Source organism: Quercus lobata, chromosome 3, assembly GCF_001633185.2.
Source record: "Quercus lobata isolate SW786 chromosome 3, ValleyOak3.0 Primary Assembly, whole genome shotgun sequence".
In the NCBI taxonomy this organism is placed as follows: domain Eukaryota; kingdom Viridiplantae; phylum Streptophyta; class Magnoliopsida; order Fagales; family Fagaceae; genus Quercus; species Quercus lobata.
In genome coordinates this window covers 48,545,633-48,563,408 of record NC_044906.1, presented here as the reverse complement: position 1 = coordinate 48,563,408, position 17,776 = coordinate 48,545,633, and the positions used below count along the sequence as shown (strand labels likewise).

The 17,776-nt window shown below is 33.1% G+C and overlaps 1 protein-coding gene across 1 annotated transcript; it reads left to right on the top strand.

The window, feature by feature from the left end:
• The first annotated feature begins 8,268 nt into the window (after nt 1-8,268).
• On the top strand, nt 8,269-9,156 carry LOC115980986 (ethylene-responsive transcription factor LEP-like). The gene has a single exon (XM_031103175.1). It carries the CDS (start codon nt 8,269-8,271, stop codon nt 9,154-9,156), a length of 888 nt encoding a protein of 295 aa, XP_030959035.1.
• The last annotated feature ends 8,620 nt before the right edge of the window (nt 9,157-17,776 follow it).

Here is a 17,776-nt window from a genome sequence, read left to right as displayed (position 1 = left end):
ACTCAGTCTTATATAAATAAAACCTCCCGCTTTCCACCAAAAAAAAAAAAAAAAGTAACTCAACACATAGAACAATGTTGATTCTATTAGGTTTGATGTTCTCTAAACAAATTCCAATTGAATTAGGTAAGTTCCTTTAAATAAATTCTCTAATTTGACATTTTATTTATTAATACTTATTATCTAAATATATATTATATATCAATATTTTTTTATTAAATGGATTATTGACTAGGGTATTATACTTGACACTGCTTGACATTTAACATCTGCCTAGTCTAAAATGTTGAACTAGTTTTGGTCGGTCATAAGTGAGTATAATAATATTGTATAAATAAAACCTCAGTCAAAGCCTAGGCACCATGAAATTTACTAAAAAGAATAAATATCAGTCCACTGCCTCAATTTTTTATGATAATCAATTGGCAGGAAATACTTTCTATTGCGAATTTCTCTGGCCCCACCTATTAAAGTACTGAACTGGCTTAGGAATCACAGAGGGGCAGGTTTTCTACCCTCCTTTTCACTTTAATAGCTAACTAAACTAGTTAGAATATATGGCCTTGTTGCGAGTCTTGTGCCTATGTGAGCGACATGTAATTTTCACTCTCAAACACTTTGTTTGGCTGGGTGGAAAAAAAAGGTAAGATGAGGAAAAAAAGAACTAAAGAGAATTAAAAAGAAGAAGAGTGGAGAGAAAACAAAGCATCTCGTAAAGGAGTGATTCTTAAAAAACTAAGGTATAAGAATGTCAAATCATTTATAGAGACATTTTCTCTCCTATAAAAGAATAGAGTAGATGGAATGAATAGATTATTAGCTAAAGAAATGGAATGAAAAAGAAACGTGATGCTGTTTTCTCTCGTGTATTTGGGAGTTTATAAAAGAAGGTATGGGAAGAGAGAGAGAGAGAGAGAGAAAACTGAAATAGTGGTAAACTCTATATTTCACATTTGGTTCATTAATTGAATGAATGTTCCTCATTCTTTTGTGAGGAATACTTAGGAGAGTGAGGTTGAATAGTTTCAAACTTTTGTCTATAAGTTTGGGAGTTCTTATATATATATATATATATATATATATATATATTAAAATTTCCTCGGTAAATTTTTTACTTAAATTGAAAATGATGGGAAGCCCAACAAGAAAATTTGGTTTTTCAAGCATGAATATTATCAAAACTAAGCTTTGTAACAAAATAGAAGATGACATTCTCATGGACTTTTTAATTTCGTATATTAAAAGGGAATTACTATAAAAATTAGTATAAAATCAATCATAGATGATTTTTAGGATTTAAAAGAACACCGAGTTTCTTTTTGATGGATGATTGAGTTGAAATGTATTAAGAAGCATTTTTTTTTTTTTTAAACTCGTCAAGGAACAATTATTTTGAATCACTTTTTTGTTTATAATGTGTTAATACTAAATAAATTCTAATTTGGATTTTCATTTATTAATTTAGTTTTTGAATCTTAGTAAATTTATTATTCTTGGATGGTAAATTTTTTTTGGCCCATGTTTTGACTTTGAAAGATGTAATTTTGGCTTTGTCCATGCATTCCAAGTTATCTTCTTTTACTTTGATTTTTTGCTAAGGGCCTTGTAGTTAAATTGACACATCCTTATGCACAAAGTGCTTGGGGGTTTAGGGAGAAAAGAGTTCGAGCTGCAGAGTTAGTAGTATATTGTAATTATTTCTATATAAAGAAGGATATATTCTTTTACATGAAAAAAAAAATAATAATAATAAAGGAAAAAAATACAACAATGAAAACAATAATATCAACAACAAAAAAGTCCCAAAACTATGTGTTCAGCTATGGTCCTATGGATATTCATCAGACTAATTAAGGTTAGTCACATTTGTTCTGATGCAGTATGTTGTTAGTAGGGAACTTGTATAAGATCCATTTATGAAAAGTGACTAAATTTTACACTAATTATCAACATACTACAATCTCCTTCATTTATATGTGTTAGGGTCATATTTTATATGTATCGGCTTATCTTTTGACCAAATGCATTTTACTTGTAATTGAATAGATTTGAGTTATGTTTAATTTATCAAAAAGTATGTAAAGTTTACATCCTAAGTTGTATTATTAAAGATATGAAGAATGATCCAAGAAACGAGTGAAGAAAAGCAGTTTCATTATTTCTCGACACTAGTCTTGACACAAGTTCAATCTATTGAGATCTACGATTTTAGAATTCTCAGATCTAAATTTCAGCCTATGATGACTTGGATTGCTAGGGTTTCGTCCTCTTCAACCCTAGACCATATAAACGACTTATTTCAAAGTCATCAAAGATACAAAGACTCAATTAAAGAACTCATACACTTTGTGAGAAACTACTACATTTTGTGTGCCTTAGGTTTTGTAATAAAGTGCTTCTAGATCTTTAACGTGCTTTGAAGTGAAGAACTTTGCAGCCAATAACAATCATTCAGTTGCTTGGAGTTAGTTACGTACTAGAATCCGTGTATGCGAAGAAGTCTTCTATAAGATCAAGTCTAATTGAGGATTGATGTAAATGTTCAATTGTAGGTTGATATTTTTGGATAGTCTAGGGTAGTGATAAGATTCTTTATACTTGTAACCGCTTGTTCTTGATTAGTGGATTCTTGGGAGTGATGACCTAAAATTCACCCGGTGGGGTTTTTGCCTTGCGAGAGATTTTTCCCATTCGTCAACAAATTACCGTGTCATTTAATTTTCATTGCATATTAGTTTATTTGGTGATTTGTTAGTACCTTTACTGTTTGCATGTAATTTGACATAATTAACCAACTTGGGTAATTGAATTAATTAACTAGATCAATCTATAACCCAACAATATGAACTTAGTTTGGACCAATTGTAAAAAAAAAAAAAAAAAAAAAAAAAAGAAGCTCAGGCTCTTGCTGGGTCATTACGAGGAGGCAATTTCTCTCATATTAATGCGGTGGCACATACTTTAGTTAGGATGACTAATATTTCAGATTATTTGGTCTGGCTGTTCCACCAGAGCTTTAACATGTCATTCTTATTGATTCATCCTTCATTGTTGATTCGTCTTCAGTTAATAAAGTTTTCGATGAGCTCTCTAAAAAAATACTTAAAAAAAAAAAAAAAAAAAAAACAAAAACAGAAAAACAAAAAACAAAACAAAGGAACACCGATACATTGTGCAGAACTGGTACCCATCTCTCACTACCTTGGTATCCTAGCACTACATAAGGTTAGAAACACCGCACACCACACTACTCAGGATAAAGGTCACTAATCGCCTCTATAAGAAGGCAGCATAAATGCCACACTAGCTACTTTAGTATCTGTTTAACAGCAACTTATTTGTATGGTATGTATCAAATGATATAATGTTTGATAATTTATGTTTATTTTATTTTATTTTAGAATAGAAGATATAATTTATGATAAATATGTGAGAAAAGACAAAAATTTAGCTTTTTTAAAAAAAAAAAAATTACAAGTGAAATTCTTGGCAAGAAAGCTGAGACAAAAAGTAAAAAACTTTTGCGCCTAACACACTCTTAATCGTGGGAGAAATATTAGGAAGATGTGTTTAGGCAGAAAACTGAATTGGACAATGTGGGAAGACAGTCACAATAATAAAACTTCGATAAAGAGACAAATGTGTCAATCCCGTTCAACTCTACATCAACTTGCGTGCTCGTTCTACTAAAAATATTAATTGTTTCTCCTCTAAAGTTGTATCAGATTTTTGACCTATACCGACCTCGGAGGGGACCAACTTTTGCTACGTAGGTGACGAAGCCTTAGAGCCAAAAATCTCTTTGCAATTGTATCTCCGATTTAAAAAGGAAAAAAAAAAAAAACAAAAAAAAGAGTGTTGGAGTAATCTGCAAGGACTAGACAAAGATATGCATTTGGACTATCGAGGGTGAGTTTAGTGATAATGATCTACTCCCATGTGCAAAGAAATGACCAGAATTTAATATTTGGGGGGTCTAATGTACAAATTAATTTTTTATTTGAAATTTTAGAATGAAAATTATACTAAAATTCAAGACTAAATTAATATAAGAAAAGACAAGGCTAGTATAGTAATATCAAAAAAAAAAAGAAAAAAGAAAAAAGAAAAGATTCAAAATAATTGTTTCTCAATAAATTTAAAATATAAAAATTTCTTTTTTAATGTACAAAATTAAATAGTACTTTAGATCATATTTCTTTTTATTACAAACCTAATTTTGTTATAATATTTATGACTAAAAATTCTTGTTCTATAACTATAGTAAAATCTAGGAGAATAAATACAAGTATAACCATTCTATAAATGTTGATCTTCTATATCATAGCAACCATAGCTATAATTTAGAAGAAAAAAAAATGATGATAAGTAAAAAATATCTTCTTTATCAAAATTTTGAAGGAAAAATCTAACATGACATATATTGAAAAAAAGAAAGAAGCAAATATTCAAATATCTAAGAGTATGGAACTACTTTACAATAGAAATAAAAGAGTAACATCGCATGAAGACCCTTTATCTCTTAATTATTAGTTGATTAGGAAAGTATTCTTTGTTTTCGAAAAGATGATCTGCATAAAAAACCAAACATTTAAAAAATGTTGTATGCTAAAAAGTCTTTTATTTTTTGCCCCAGAAAATTACCACACATCATGGCCAATTTGTCAATCATCATCATCATTATAATTATCAATATTGTTATTATTATTTCCTTCTTTTGGTGAATTGAATTGTTGGGACCAAATGTAATTTTTAAAGGTCAAAATTTAAATATTTACAAAAATATATTTAAAAAAAAACATTTTAATTTTCAAAATGTTAAGGTAGATGGGTCATGACTCATTTTTTTCAAGTAGGTCCCCGCCTCTACCCATGTGATTTGGTTAAGGTCTATGTCTTGAGTTCAAATCCTTAATGACACAAAATTAGTTCTTTAAATACCAACAAGTTATGTTGATGTGAAATCTTCCATAGACTAGTCATCTCTGCATTTTTTTTTTAAGGGAAAATGTTAATGAATGTCTTAAGTGCATTTGTTAATGAACCATTTTAGAAAATGTTTTATGAAAAAAAAAAAAAAAACAATTAATGTTTTGACAGTTTTTTCTATTTTCCATGAAAGTTATGTTAAAACTTTCTTAAAATAGTTTGTTAACAATTGGCCTAAGGACACTAGTTAATATAACAATTTTTTTAATTTACAAAAAAGAAAAAAAAAAGAAGGTGCATTTGAATGTTGGAATATACCTCCATAGTCATTAGAACAAATCTGACACCACGTGTTGCTCAAGTCATTGCATCTTAATTATACAAGTTTTTCATTATATCAATAAGCCAATAAAATTGGATTTAAAAAAAATTATATTTATCATCAATAATAAGGACCATTAACCGAGAGGATTGTCGTACAACATTTCTTAAATAAATTATAGTCTATGTACCGAAAGGCCATCTATTGGGGTCCATGGCTTAATGTAAAATTGTTCTTCTTCTAGTTTTTCTTTTCAGTAGGTAGGTCTTCCTAGTGATTGTTTTTCTTAAGAAAAAGCACGCTTTGTGTCCCTCTCACATGCATCCCAAAATGCCTTTCCCTTATTTGGAGGTCTAATTGTGTTAATTCTAAGCTGCAACAAAGTATGCTCCAAACTCCGTGAAATAATATAAGAGAAAAAAAAAAAGCCATTTGCATGGAGTTAAAAAAGCAACATTTGGGGTTGAAAAGGTGAGAGAGATGGTGGAACATATCATTATATTTAGCTCAAATTGGATGCACATGGTTGAGACAATTATATTCCTGTGTTCCACGTCAAAGACTCCATATGCATTGCATAGGGTAACATGACCTTTTATGCATTTTTTTTTACACACTAATTTGACCTCTTAACTTACTTATTATTGAAATATCAAACGTAATCGATCCTATAAGAAACATAAAGTTTTGTAAAAAATAAAAAATTTAAAGAAGAATTAAAAAAATATTTTACTCCTTAACAAAAGCATTATAGGTATGAAACCATACGAAGAAAGAAAACATGTCACGTGCAACATAAAAAGAAATGACTAAGCTTATTATACAATAAAACTTTGAAAGAAGTTATCTCACGTGTTTTATAGCGCGTGTAAGAAGACTAGTGTAAAGAGAAATGCTGAAAAAGAGTTAAAAGTTTTAAAATTTTGTAGATGTAGTTTTTTATTAGGCAAAAAGCTTGTATAATTATCTTTGAAAGATCAAGGTTTGGTTAAAATTATGCTGAAATCATTGTAATGAGATGATGGGTACTGACATTTGAATGATCAGGGGAATGATAATTGGATTTGTGGGCATGTATTTAGCAATCATATGGTGCAGATTAATCTATTACAAACCTTTTTGGGTTTGGATAAAGTTCTTCTAACGCGTGCATGCTCATTATTTATACTGGTGATTTGATTAGTACAATCCATGATTAGTACCTGATTCAAGTGACTCTCTTTCTCTTCACATGTGAGAACTTTTTATTGAATTCATCATATAATTGTATGTATTAATCAACACCATTGAGCTTTATTAAAATATAAATTTACAAAGAAAGTTAGTCAAGGAGAACATGCCAGTCATGACTATCGAGTCTCTCATCATTCCAATTATTACACAGTTCATGGGTGGAAAATTTGAACGCCCATGTATTTAATGAAGAGAATGGGGCGCTTTCTTTTCTTAATTCCTAGGGAATTGAATTTGAAGCCAAGATTATCCTTCTTTTGTTAAGAGCACGAAACAGACAAGCAAATTCAACCTTGGGATCTGTTTGGCAGTGGGAAATAAATTTTCTTCATTTGCATAAAAATTATGGAAAATATTCTAAAATAATTGAATGAAAATACCACATTAAGATATGAGCCTACATGTTTTATTTCTCAACATCGACCATAAGGCACAAACCCAATGTCCTAATTCAAAATATTGTAAGATTATAGGAATTTTATCATCTAAGTTTTTTTACTTTATTTTTTTTTTATACAATATAGAATTCTACTTTAACCTAATTTAATTGTATATATGTGTGAAGTTCTCTCCTAGAGACTTGAACCCCAAATCTTGCCCCCCACACCCCACAAGCACTTATATTTTTAAAGTGACCATCATACCAAGGGTGTACGGTGGTTCTAAGTTTTTCATTATAATGAAGTATAGCTTAATTATGAAGGAAACCAACCATGTGTGCCTGATGCTTTAGCAAAAAGAGGCTGTAATAAAAATGTTGATTTTGTTTTACATGATGTATTGCATTGGTGTAGCTCTTTTGTTAGATCTTGATAACTCTGACATACTGTTAACTTATAGTTTATAAGATCTTAATTTAATTGACTTAACTTATTTACCCCCGTCTCCTTGGTTAGGAGTCATGGGTTTCTGCACACAATTAAAAAAAAAAAAAAAATAGAAAAGTGAATTTATTAAGTTTTTGAAAATTACTTGGAAGTTTGTGAGCTTAACCAATAAGATTAGATTCATGTAGATTTCAGTGGAGACCAAATGTGTATATACTATGTGGCCAGGTCAATCCAATAAGGTGATTTCTAATGAATTATTGTTATTAAATAACAATATTGTAGAATAGTGTATTACTAAAAGAAAACCGCCATACTATTAATGTGTTTGGAGGGAGTTAAATCATATAGAGGGTCCAAAAATCTAATAAAATTGTAACGTATTGTAGAGAGGTGGTGCTGCGTTTTATTCTTCTATTAATTTTCATAAACTAGAACAGTTTTAAAGAGTAAAAAGGGGGAAAAACTGTCAAAATTAACTTCAGTCTAAACAGAGATTAGAGGAGTGCTTAGTAGGGCAATTAGTATGAACTAATGATATCACCCGCAAAGAATCATGGCCCCACTCTCACAGATCATTACTAGCAAAAAAAAAATGAGATTGAGAGATTGCACAAACTCAATAGTCATTGTTGGCTCATCATTTGGATAGAGTGGGATTTCAATGCCTTTTGAGAACTTGTGAAGGGCAAGTCCGGTAAACAGCACGTGAATATATTAGACAATGCCCTTATTTAAACCACCCTACATTGCAACTACCAGAAAACAAGACCTACAATCATTCTCCTCTAAAATTTCACCAAGTCTATAGACAAAAACAGGAAAAAACTCTCTCTCTCTCTCTCTTTGTTTTTTTGTATTGGTTTTTTTTAGAAGTTCAAGTGATAAACACTGAAATATTCAGGCCAATTTCTGCCTATATCTAAATTCTAGACCTATCTTTTATTCTCAAACATCATGGACTTTAACAATAACTCATCACCAGCCAACTCACCCTCTTCATCAAAGTCCAAAAGAAAGGCACAGCCACAACAACAACAACAACAACAACAAACACCACTACAAAACCAACAAGGAGAAGCATTAAGGTTTTTGGGAGTAAGAAGAAGGCCATGGGGTAGATATGCAGCAGAGATAAGAGACCCTTCAACAAAAGAGAGACATTGGCTCGGCACATTTGACACTGCAGAAGAAGCAGCTTTAGCTTATGACCGAGCCGCTCGGTCCATGCGAGGTTCAAAAGCTCGTACCAACTTTGTTTACTCTGACATGCCTAGAGGCTCCTCTGTCACCTCTATTATCTCTCCTGACGAAACACATCATGAAATCTCACCTCTCTTCACTCCTGCCCTTCAACACCACCAACAAAATGACACAACCAACAACACAAACACCACCACCACAGAGCTCTTCTTCACACAGGACCCTTTCAATGCTGCATGTCCATTTTCTGGGTGGGCTCAAGGGAATACAACAACTTTGGGTTCTTATCAGCCCATTACTGGTATTATGGACACTGACACTGGGCTTTCACACTCACAGACTTACTCTGATAGCACTCAGCTACCACCCTTGCCTCCTGATGCGTCATCATCTTTTTATGGGTCTGGACTATTGGGCTCCGATATGGGACAAGGAGTTTGGACTGACACGAACTTTTTTGGGTTTTCTGAGGATACTACAAATGGGCTTGACTCTGCACTTACTGGGCCGTACTTGGGTTTTGATTCTAATGAATTTGTGCAGCACAGCCCACTCTTTGGGAGGATGCCACCTGTCCCAGACACTAGTACCACTGGATTTGATTTGGGTTCATCATCTGCTTTCTATAAAAGTATTGGGTAAATTTTAGTTACAGTTCCTTAGTGTTTTACCTTAACTCTCTTAATTAAATTCAACTATATTGCATTAGAAGAACAAGAAAATGTATTGACCAATAAGGCAAACGTTTGTGCTATATTGGCCAATAAATTTTATAGTTGAATTTAATCGAAGATTTTAAGGTTTAACACATAAAGAATGTATCTAAGTTTTGCCATTTTTTAAGTATTAAGCCCTCTCAATTTCAACATATGTGTGTGCTTTTTTCTTTTCATTTTGTGATTTTAAGGCGATATAGGTAATGGTTGCATGGATAGTGTTGGGCTTGGAATACAAAAGCCTGCTGCTTTTTTGTTCCTTCTTCTCTTTTGTCCGTTTGTTTTCTTTTAGGGGTCAAGTAATAGATGTTTAAGAGCTCAGAAGTAATAGATGTTTAAAAGCGTATTGTAATGGTTTCGCTTAGCCTATTGCGGTAATTGACATTTTTATAATCTACTAATGCGTAATGGTCGTATAACTAAATTCTCCAAGACCTTGACTCCAAGACAAACCACCCCATTCACACTATTAACTCCCTCTCTCTCTCTCTCTCTCTCTCTCATGTCAATGGCATTGCCAAGAATTAATGAAACTCTTTTAGTACTTGGTAATTACGGGTTTTCTTTTGAATGAATGTTTTCACATGACCATTTTGAAGCACACAAGACACTAATCCAAGGTTTTGAAAGATTGTGATTAGCTTTCAACATTTTAATCGAAGCCTAAAAAGTAGCCGCTTGTGGTGTGAAACACATTGGTCTAGGCACTCACGACTCACGACTTTCTATTCATGTCAATTTAACGTTCTTGTTAGTAAGGAGCACGGTGCTCGATCTAGAGCAAGGAATAATTTTTCAAGTGGGGTCTGTCAATTAAAGTTTCTAAATATAATATATCAAAACTGTTAACAAATCTCACTGAACTTGCCAAAATGGGGAGGGGAAAAAATTGATTGGCTCCACACTTTTGGGTTATTATTATAAGCCCTGATAATATTTTGGCCAAACAGAAAAAAAAAAAAAAAAAATATATATATATATATATATATATATATTGAAATCAAAATTACAATGCTATATACAAATTGCCAAGAGTATTGTGGTTCAACTTGTTAGGAGTTTGTGCCTTAAAATCCAATTTGTATGATATATTATGATTAATTGAAATGTTTAATTATATGAAACTATTTGTAGATAAACTAATTGGACATTATATTATAGTCCATGAGATACATTGTTTGTGATTATTTATGTGATTTAGTTACAAAAGATATAAATCACAAAGTTTCTTATAAACTCGAAACTCTAGTTCCTTGACTTGTTGGTGTGTCTTAAGTGTGTACTACTCATAGAACTAAACCGCTGTGAGATTTATTATTCTATTAATAAAGCCCATAATGTAATTAAATTTTCATAATGGTGCTAAATATAATTAATGGTAATTTGAAGCCTGTCAAGAGTTGACAAGAGGCCCAAACCTCATTACAGCTAGAGCTTTATTACATCATTTGACCTAATCTCAAGCCACAAACTAAAAGCCCATGAAACTAATTAATTAATTAATTTATAAGTTATTTTGTCAGGATGAAAAAAGGAAATCATTATTTCTCTATAGAGAATATTTAGAGAAAATTTGATTGTTTGCAAAAACCAAGAAAGATAACTGTTCTTCTTCAAGATTTTTGACAAAAGCCTATTCTCTAAAACTATTGTGGAATTGAGATGAAAATCTAAAGGGTTTCTCTAGATCTAATCTTAAGTTTGTTTTGATTTTCACTACAGCAAGGTATATGTATCGAACTAACTATCTAAGATTCATAATTCATGTATTATCTTGTATTATAAAAGTAGATCCATAGCCTTTCACTATTTTGGTTTTATGTGTGATGCAAACTGATGTATTCCAACACAACTAGCACTTTCTAGTGTTTTCAACGAACATGTCTAGGGTTTAAATTCCCCTCCAAAACTATTGAATTATATATATATATATATATATATAAAATAAAAGTACAATATTCAAATACTTTTATTTTTTTATAATTAGATAGTTGGGGGAGGGAATTCATCACTTAAAAAAAAAAAAAAAAATTATAATATGATATTTTTGAAGGAAATTTGAACATTAAATGTCTTTATTAGAATACTAGGTGCTTGACCTTGGAGCAGCAAGTAGTGACAGCATCTAGGGAACCTTGCACCCCATGCTAGCCATGAGTTGTGGCTTAGCAGCCATGGGCGACACTAGGTTCTGAGCAGTAGTTGGTGGTGGTGCCCTCATAATAGTGCATGGCTTACACTAGTTGATGGCTTGTGGGCTTGATGATAGCATCGATGAGAAGTTGTGTGGCTTGGCTTGACATGTTACAAACCATGACATGTGTTAGGTGCTCTTAATGCTCTGCTGAGTTGGGTTGTGGCAACCTTGCATGGGTGTGGCCATGAGATACATTGTTTGTGATTATTTATGTGATTTAGTTACAAATGATATAAATCACAAAGTTTCTTATAAACTCGAAACTCTAGTTCCTTGACTTGTTGGTGTGTCTTAAGTGTGTACTACTCATAGAACTAAACCGCTGTGAGATTTATTATTTTATTAACAACTGTTACCAGAATAATAAATCTTACAACTTGTATTTTCATAGACTCTCAATTTTGAAAGGATTGTGAACCTAATCATGAAATTTAGGTTACTTTGATATATTAGGAGTGTGATTTTAAATCTGACGGTCAAAACATCATTATGTTGGACAACTGCACTTAGTATTAAGGGAAAATATATTCTCAAGACAGAATCTATAATTTCTTTCTAGAAACACGAAATAACCAATTGAATTAAGTTTAATGGGAATTGGTTTTTCAATGTGCTAGGCCCAACTTCTTTGTAAAGAGTTACTAAAGTTTATATTTAATGAAATTAAACTTCATATAATATAAGAATAACTAAAAATATTAAACCAAAGACTAAAGGAATAAAATAATAATTTACAAAGTAGTAGTTAATTTATGACTTTGTTTCACTATGGATATTGAAAAGGGAGAAATAGACGTAGACGGTCTCATTTTATTAAATCAGCCATAAGTGACGGTACCTTTAGCTTGTGATCAAGGTAATTGAAGAAGACGGGGAGCGTGTGCAGAAGAGGACGGATAAGGAAGTGGACAGATATAACATGGATGATGGCGAGGCCACGCAACATCCACATGGTGTAAGTAGCCCTCAAGGTGACGGATACAATATGGACAGCGGCAAGGTCACATGATATCCACACGGCTTAAGTAGTCCTCCTCCTGAAACTCTAAAAGGAAATATCTTGCGTCTCACGATTAACCCTAATCAACAAAATTGTTATATGGAAAGGATCCCGTAAAATAAGTACTTTTATGAGGATCTTTCTTATAAGGAAAAGTTCTCCCTTCCCCAAGAAAGAAAGTAGGTTCTACACTACTATAAAAACCTCAAAGCCCTCACAAATCAAGGTACGCATAATTCATCTCAACTCTAGCACTTTAGAGTTGTGAGAAGCTTTCTAACTTAACCTTCGAAGGGTCTTTGGCCGGTACCACACCGGTACTCTTCTAAAGTTTTCTTGTTCTATGTTGTGCAGGTGTTGTCTTAAAGTACGGGAGGATTGTGTGACTTATTGATGATTTTCAGCATCATCATGTATTTCATGGAGGGGTCAATTGATTTAATTAATATATTCTTGAAATATAATTTATTAATAAAGCCCATAATGTAATTAAATTTTCATAATGGTGCTAAATATAATTAATGGTAATTTGAAGCCTGTCAAGAGTTGACAAGAGGCCCAAACCTCATTACAGCTAGAGCTTTATTACATCATTTGACCTAATCTCAAGCCACAAACTAAAAGCCCATGAAACTAATTAATTAATTAATTTATAAGTTATTTTGTCAGGATGAAAAAAGGAAATCATTATTTCTCTATAGAGAATATTTAGAGAAAATTTGATTGTTTGCAAAAACCAAGAAAGATGACTGTTCTTCTTCAAGATTTTTGACAAAAGCCTATTCTCTAAAACTATTGTGGAATTGAGATGAAAATCTAAAGGGTTTCTCTAGATCTAATCTTAAGTTTGTTTTGATTTTCACTACAGCAAGGTATATGTATCGAACTAACTATCTAAGATTCATAATTCATGTATTATCTTGTATTATAAAAGTAGATCCATAGCCTTTCACTATTTTGGTTTTATGTGTGATGCAAACTGATGTATTCCAACACAACTAGCACTTTCTAGTGTTTTCAACGAACATGTCTAGGGTTTAAATTCCCCTCCAAAACTATTGAATTATATATATATATATATATATATATATATATATAAAATAAAAGTACAATATTCAAATACTTTTATTTTTTTATAATTAGATAGTTGGGGGAGGGAATTCATTACTTAAAAAAAAAAAAAAAAATTATAATATGATATTTTTGAAGGAAATTTGAACCTTAAATGTCTTTATTAGAATACTAGGTGCTTGACCTTGGAGCAGCAAGTAGTGACAGCATCTAGGGAACCTTGCACCCCATGCTAGCCATGAGTTGTGGCTTAGCAGCCATGGGCGACACTAGGTTCTGAGCAGTAGTTGGTGGTGGTGCCCTCATAATAGTGCATGGCTTACACTAGTTGATGGCTTGTGGGCTTGATGATAGCATCGATGAGAAGTTGTGTGGCTTGGCTTGACATGTTACAAACCATGACATGTGTTTGGTGCTCTTAATGCTCTGCTGAGTTGGGTTGTGGCAACCTTGCATGGGTGTGGCCATGAGCAGGTTATGATGTATGAGCATTGTTACTTGTGTGCAAGGCAGAACTAGGCTACCAAGAGTGTGGGCATGTGAAAGTTATATGGGAAATAATGTGGCTTGGGTTTTGTGATGCTTGCCAACCATGGGTCGAAGGCATATGGGCAGTTATTAAGTTGTGAGCTGTGTGGATTATTGGAAGGCAACATTGGCACAGGCCAAGCCCTCTATGTGTTGGGATGGGCATAAGGTGTGAGCTCCTAGGATGTGGCATAATGCCTATGAGGGTCTAAAGCATGTGCCAAGGCTGTGCACATGTGGGCAAGCAGTTACCATGAAATGGGATTTGTGAGTCGTGTTGGCAGCACTATAGGAAGGTTAAGACAACAATAATTGTGATTGTCTTAAGGCATGACCATAGAGGAGGTCACATGTTCAAGTGGTTACCCATTGACTGTTATTTCCAACAACACACATCTTTCCTTAAGGTTGCTAGGAGTGTCAGCAACAAGTTAGGCAGAAACATGAAAGGGTACAGTGTGTGCAATTTGTGAATTCTCCAAGTTTTTGTAGGGGTGTGTTGTAGCCTTTATGTAGGTGATTTTAGCTAAGGGATCCCTAGTGTGAATTGTTTAAAGGGGCCTTGGATTTCCTTTGTACTTTGTGAGAAATTAATAAAGGTTAGTAGATTACTCTTGTAAACTTGGTGTGACAGTGTGTATTTCATTCACTCAAACACTATTCCATTTGTGTTCTATTGGTGTTGGTTGAGACTAAGTGGGCAACTTAATGCCATTACAGAGAAAAATATTTGGAAGTAAAATTTGTCATGTCATAGTTGGTATCAGAGCGAAGTTGCAGCCATGGAAATCAATCCTTCGTGAAAAATAAGAGAAAGAGTGGCACAGTTGGAAGGAATTTTCAAGGCTCCTACATAAGAGGGCCTTGGTTCAATCTGTTATAGGTTGGATAACGTGGTTAAAGTTACTTTGACAAATGAGAAATGCTTTGGCAAAACATGTGAATGTTGCACTACATCACATTAAAGAATTGGAGCTGCAGCATTGCATACTCAATCTAATGCTATGAAAGAAGCAACAAGCCAATTTGAAACTAAGATTTCTTTGTTGAAGATAGCAATCAATGGACTTCATGGTAAAGGGAAAGGTTCCACAAAGTGAATGTGCCTGATTTAAAGCTTTTCAATAGTACTCGGAGTGCCATATGGAGAAGTACTCCAAGGTTGCTCAGGTTTCGGATCAAGAAAATATTACCATCACAAGTATGTACCTCACTAAGCATGCCAAGTTATGGTGGAGGACCTGATTGCAAGATGTTGATGACGCTGGTAGAGGGAAGATTGATTCATGGGAAGCATTAAAGAAAGAATTGAAGAATCAAATCTTGCCTTGCAATACTGTTTAGGTTGCAAGAGACTCGCTGAAAAGTTGAAGCACATTGGAATTGTGTGTGACTATGTCAAGTTATTTTATTTATTTTTTATGTTGAACATGCCAAAAGAAAATAAGTTTTTTAACTTTATGTCAAGGTTGTAGCTTTGGGCTTAGATGGAACTAAGATCAAAGAGAATGGATTGCTTTGATTAAGGTGGAGCTATTCCAAGAGGAAACGAAAACTACTTGATTAAGGTGGAGCTATCTCAAGAGGAAAGAAGATAGTTGAAGACAATTGATGGAATTTGAGTCAAGGTGGAAATTGTTGGGAAATTGCCTCAACTTCCAATTGTGACTTGAAAAGTCAATTAGGTTTCCTAATTGAAGAAGGAAATATTAATTTAGTTTCCTTTGTGTGGAAGGAAGACTATTTCTCGATGTGGAAGGAAAGTCTATTCCTTATTAAAGAAGTAATTTATTTCTAGTTTAAGAGGGAATAGGAAAAGAGTCTTATAAATAGACAATACTATAAAGAATTTGATGGCTTTGGCCTAAGGGTTCTCCTTATGGGGAGAGGGAAAATAGAGCATAAATTCAAGAGAGAAAAATGAGATTTTCACTTGGGAGGAACGCAAGGAAAAGATAGTCAAGGAGGAGAGAATAAAGTATTGCTGCTGTCAAGAAGATAGCCAAGGAGGAGAGAGTAAAGTGTTGCCGCTTTCGAGAAGATAGCCAAGGAGATCTATGTGGAAAATAGAGTGAAGAAGAGAAGAGAGCAAAATGTTGCTGCATTCTAGATAAATAATTAGTGTGTGTGATAGAAAAATAAGATTTTTTTTTCTTTAGCCGTGAGACACAAAGAGAGTGTCTATAAGAGCAAAAAAAGAAAAGAAAAAAGAGAGATTTTTCTTTAGCCGTGAGACATACACTAGAGATATTATAATTGAGTTGATAATAGCAAAATTGATTCAGAGTTTGTCTCGTAGTTTTTCCCTTCAAAGAGAAAGGGTTCTTCACAAAAATATTTGTGTTTTTGTGTGTGATTGCTATTTGGATTGATAATATTGGTAGTAATATTATTTGAGACCTAACAAGTGGTATCAGAGCTCATGGTGGTGTGAGGTAAATGTGACAAGGTTATCGATGTTATTTTAGTAGTTGGAGCGGGAATAGGGTGTGTGTACTTATAGCCCTTTTGCAAATGGAGCAGGGAGGGGTCTTTTTCACTGTTGGAATGGAGACAGTATATTACACCAAACAAGCCCATAAAGGCCACTCAAACGATCTTGGTAAAGGTCCAACAAAGGAGTATTATTGCCAATGGTGTTAGACAACGGTGAAGTTCTAGGTTCTCATGGAAGATAAAAGACGTGCAAGGTTAACACGCTGCAGGCCCATGGATGATACACTAGTGAAGGAAAAAGCTCATTAGGCAAGGGGGAGCGAGTAGAACTTGTTTATGGCTCACAGAGAGATCTTGAAGCTTATAAAGAGGCAGAGTCCCCCACACTTAACTTTTGCTCGTTCTCGGGCAAAACTCAAATTCGCTTTCCCAAAAACACCAAGATTGCAACACCATCAGCAAAGAACAACCAAGCTCTTCAAAACTCATGACATATCATGAACAAACATTCTTAAACAACTTACAATTATTTAGTAAGCATTTTCACTAGAAGATGGAGTAAACTAAATATGTAGACCCTCATGGAAATAAACACTCGACTCTCATGTGTTTGAAGTGTATGTGTTTTGCTCAAATTCATTCCAATGAAAATGATCTACCATAAGCTTGCATATCTTCTCATTCTCCACCATTGGGATCACATGCATAATACGAATCATAAGGACTTTTCTAGGGTTGTAATGGGATTTAGGATCAAGGTGGAAAATATTTGGGAATGTAGCTTAAAAGCCATCGAAACTGTGGAGCAAAAATGAATCAACTCAAGCTCAAATATATAAGATATGTAAAACCAATCACTCCATTTAGCAATTTCCACCTTTGTATATATCACGTATAAACAAACCCCTTTCTTGGAATTTTAGGAGAAATTATGAATATGGACAGTTTGTAACATTAAAAATAATTTCCTCCATCACTTCCTTTACATATATATATATATATATATATATATATTATAGAATTACATCAACAATGGAACTCACAAATTGAAAATGAAAACATGTTCCATTTCACCAGTCATAGCCATACCACAAATCTAGACATCCCCACACTTATTTCTTGCACAACCATACATATCATAATGATGAACAATGCTCCACTAGCTCTACGGCTTGGGTAAAAGTATTTTTTTTCAGGTTTAAAGCTTGTAACGTGGGTTCACATTGAACGAAAAAAAAAAAAAAAATAGCACTCAAAGGGGTTCAACAAAGGGAAAAATTAATTACAAGGTAGGCTATTTGGCTTATGTAGCTT

Bases quoted from the DNA above. Each gene is read 5' to 3' on its own strand.
- LOC115980986 (XM_031103175.1), top strand. From the start codon at position 8,269: ATGGACTTTAACAATAACTCATCACCAGCCAACTCACCCTCTTCATCA.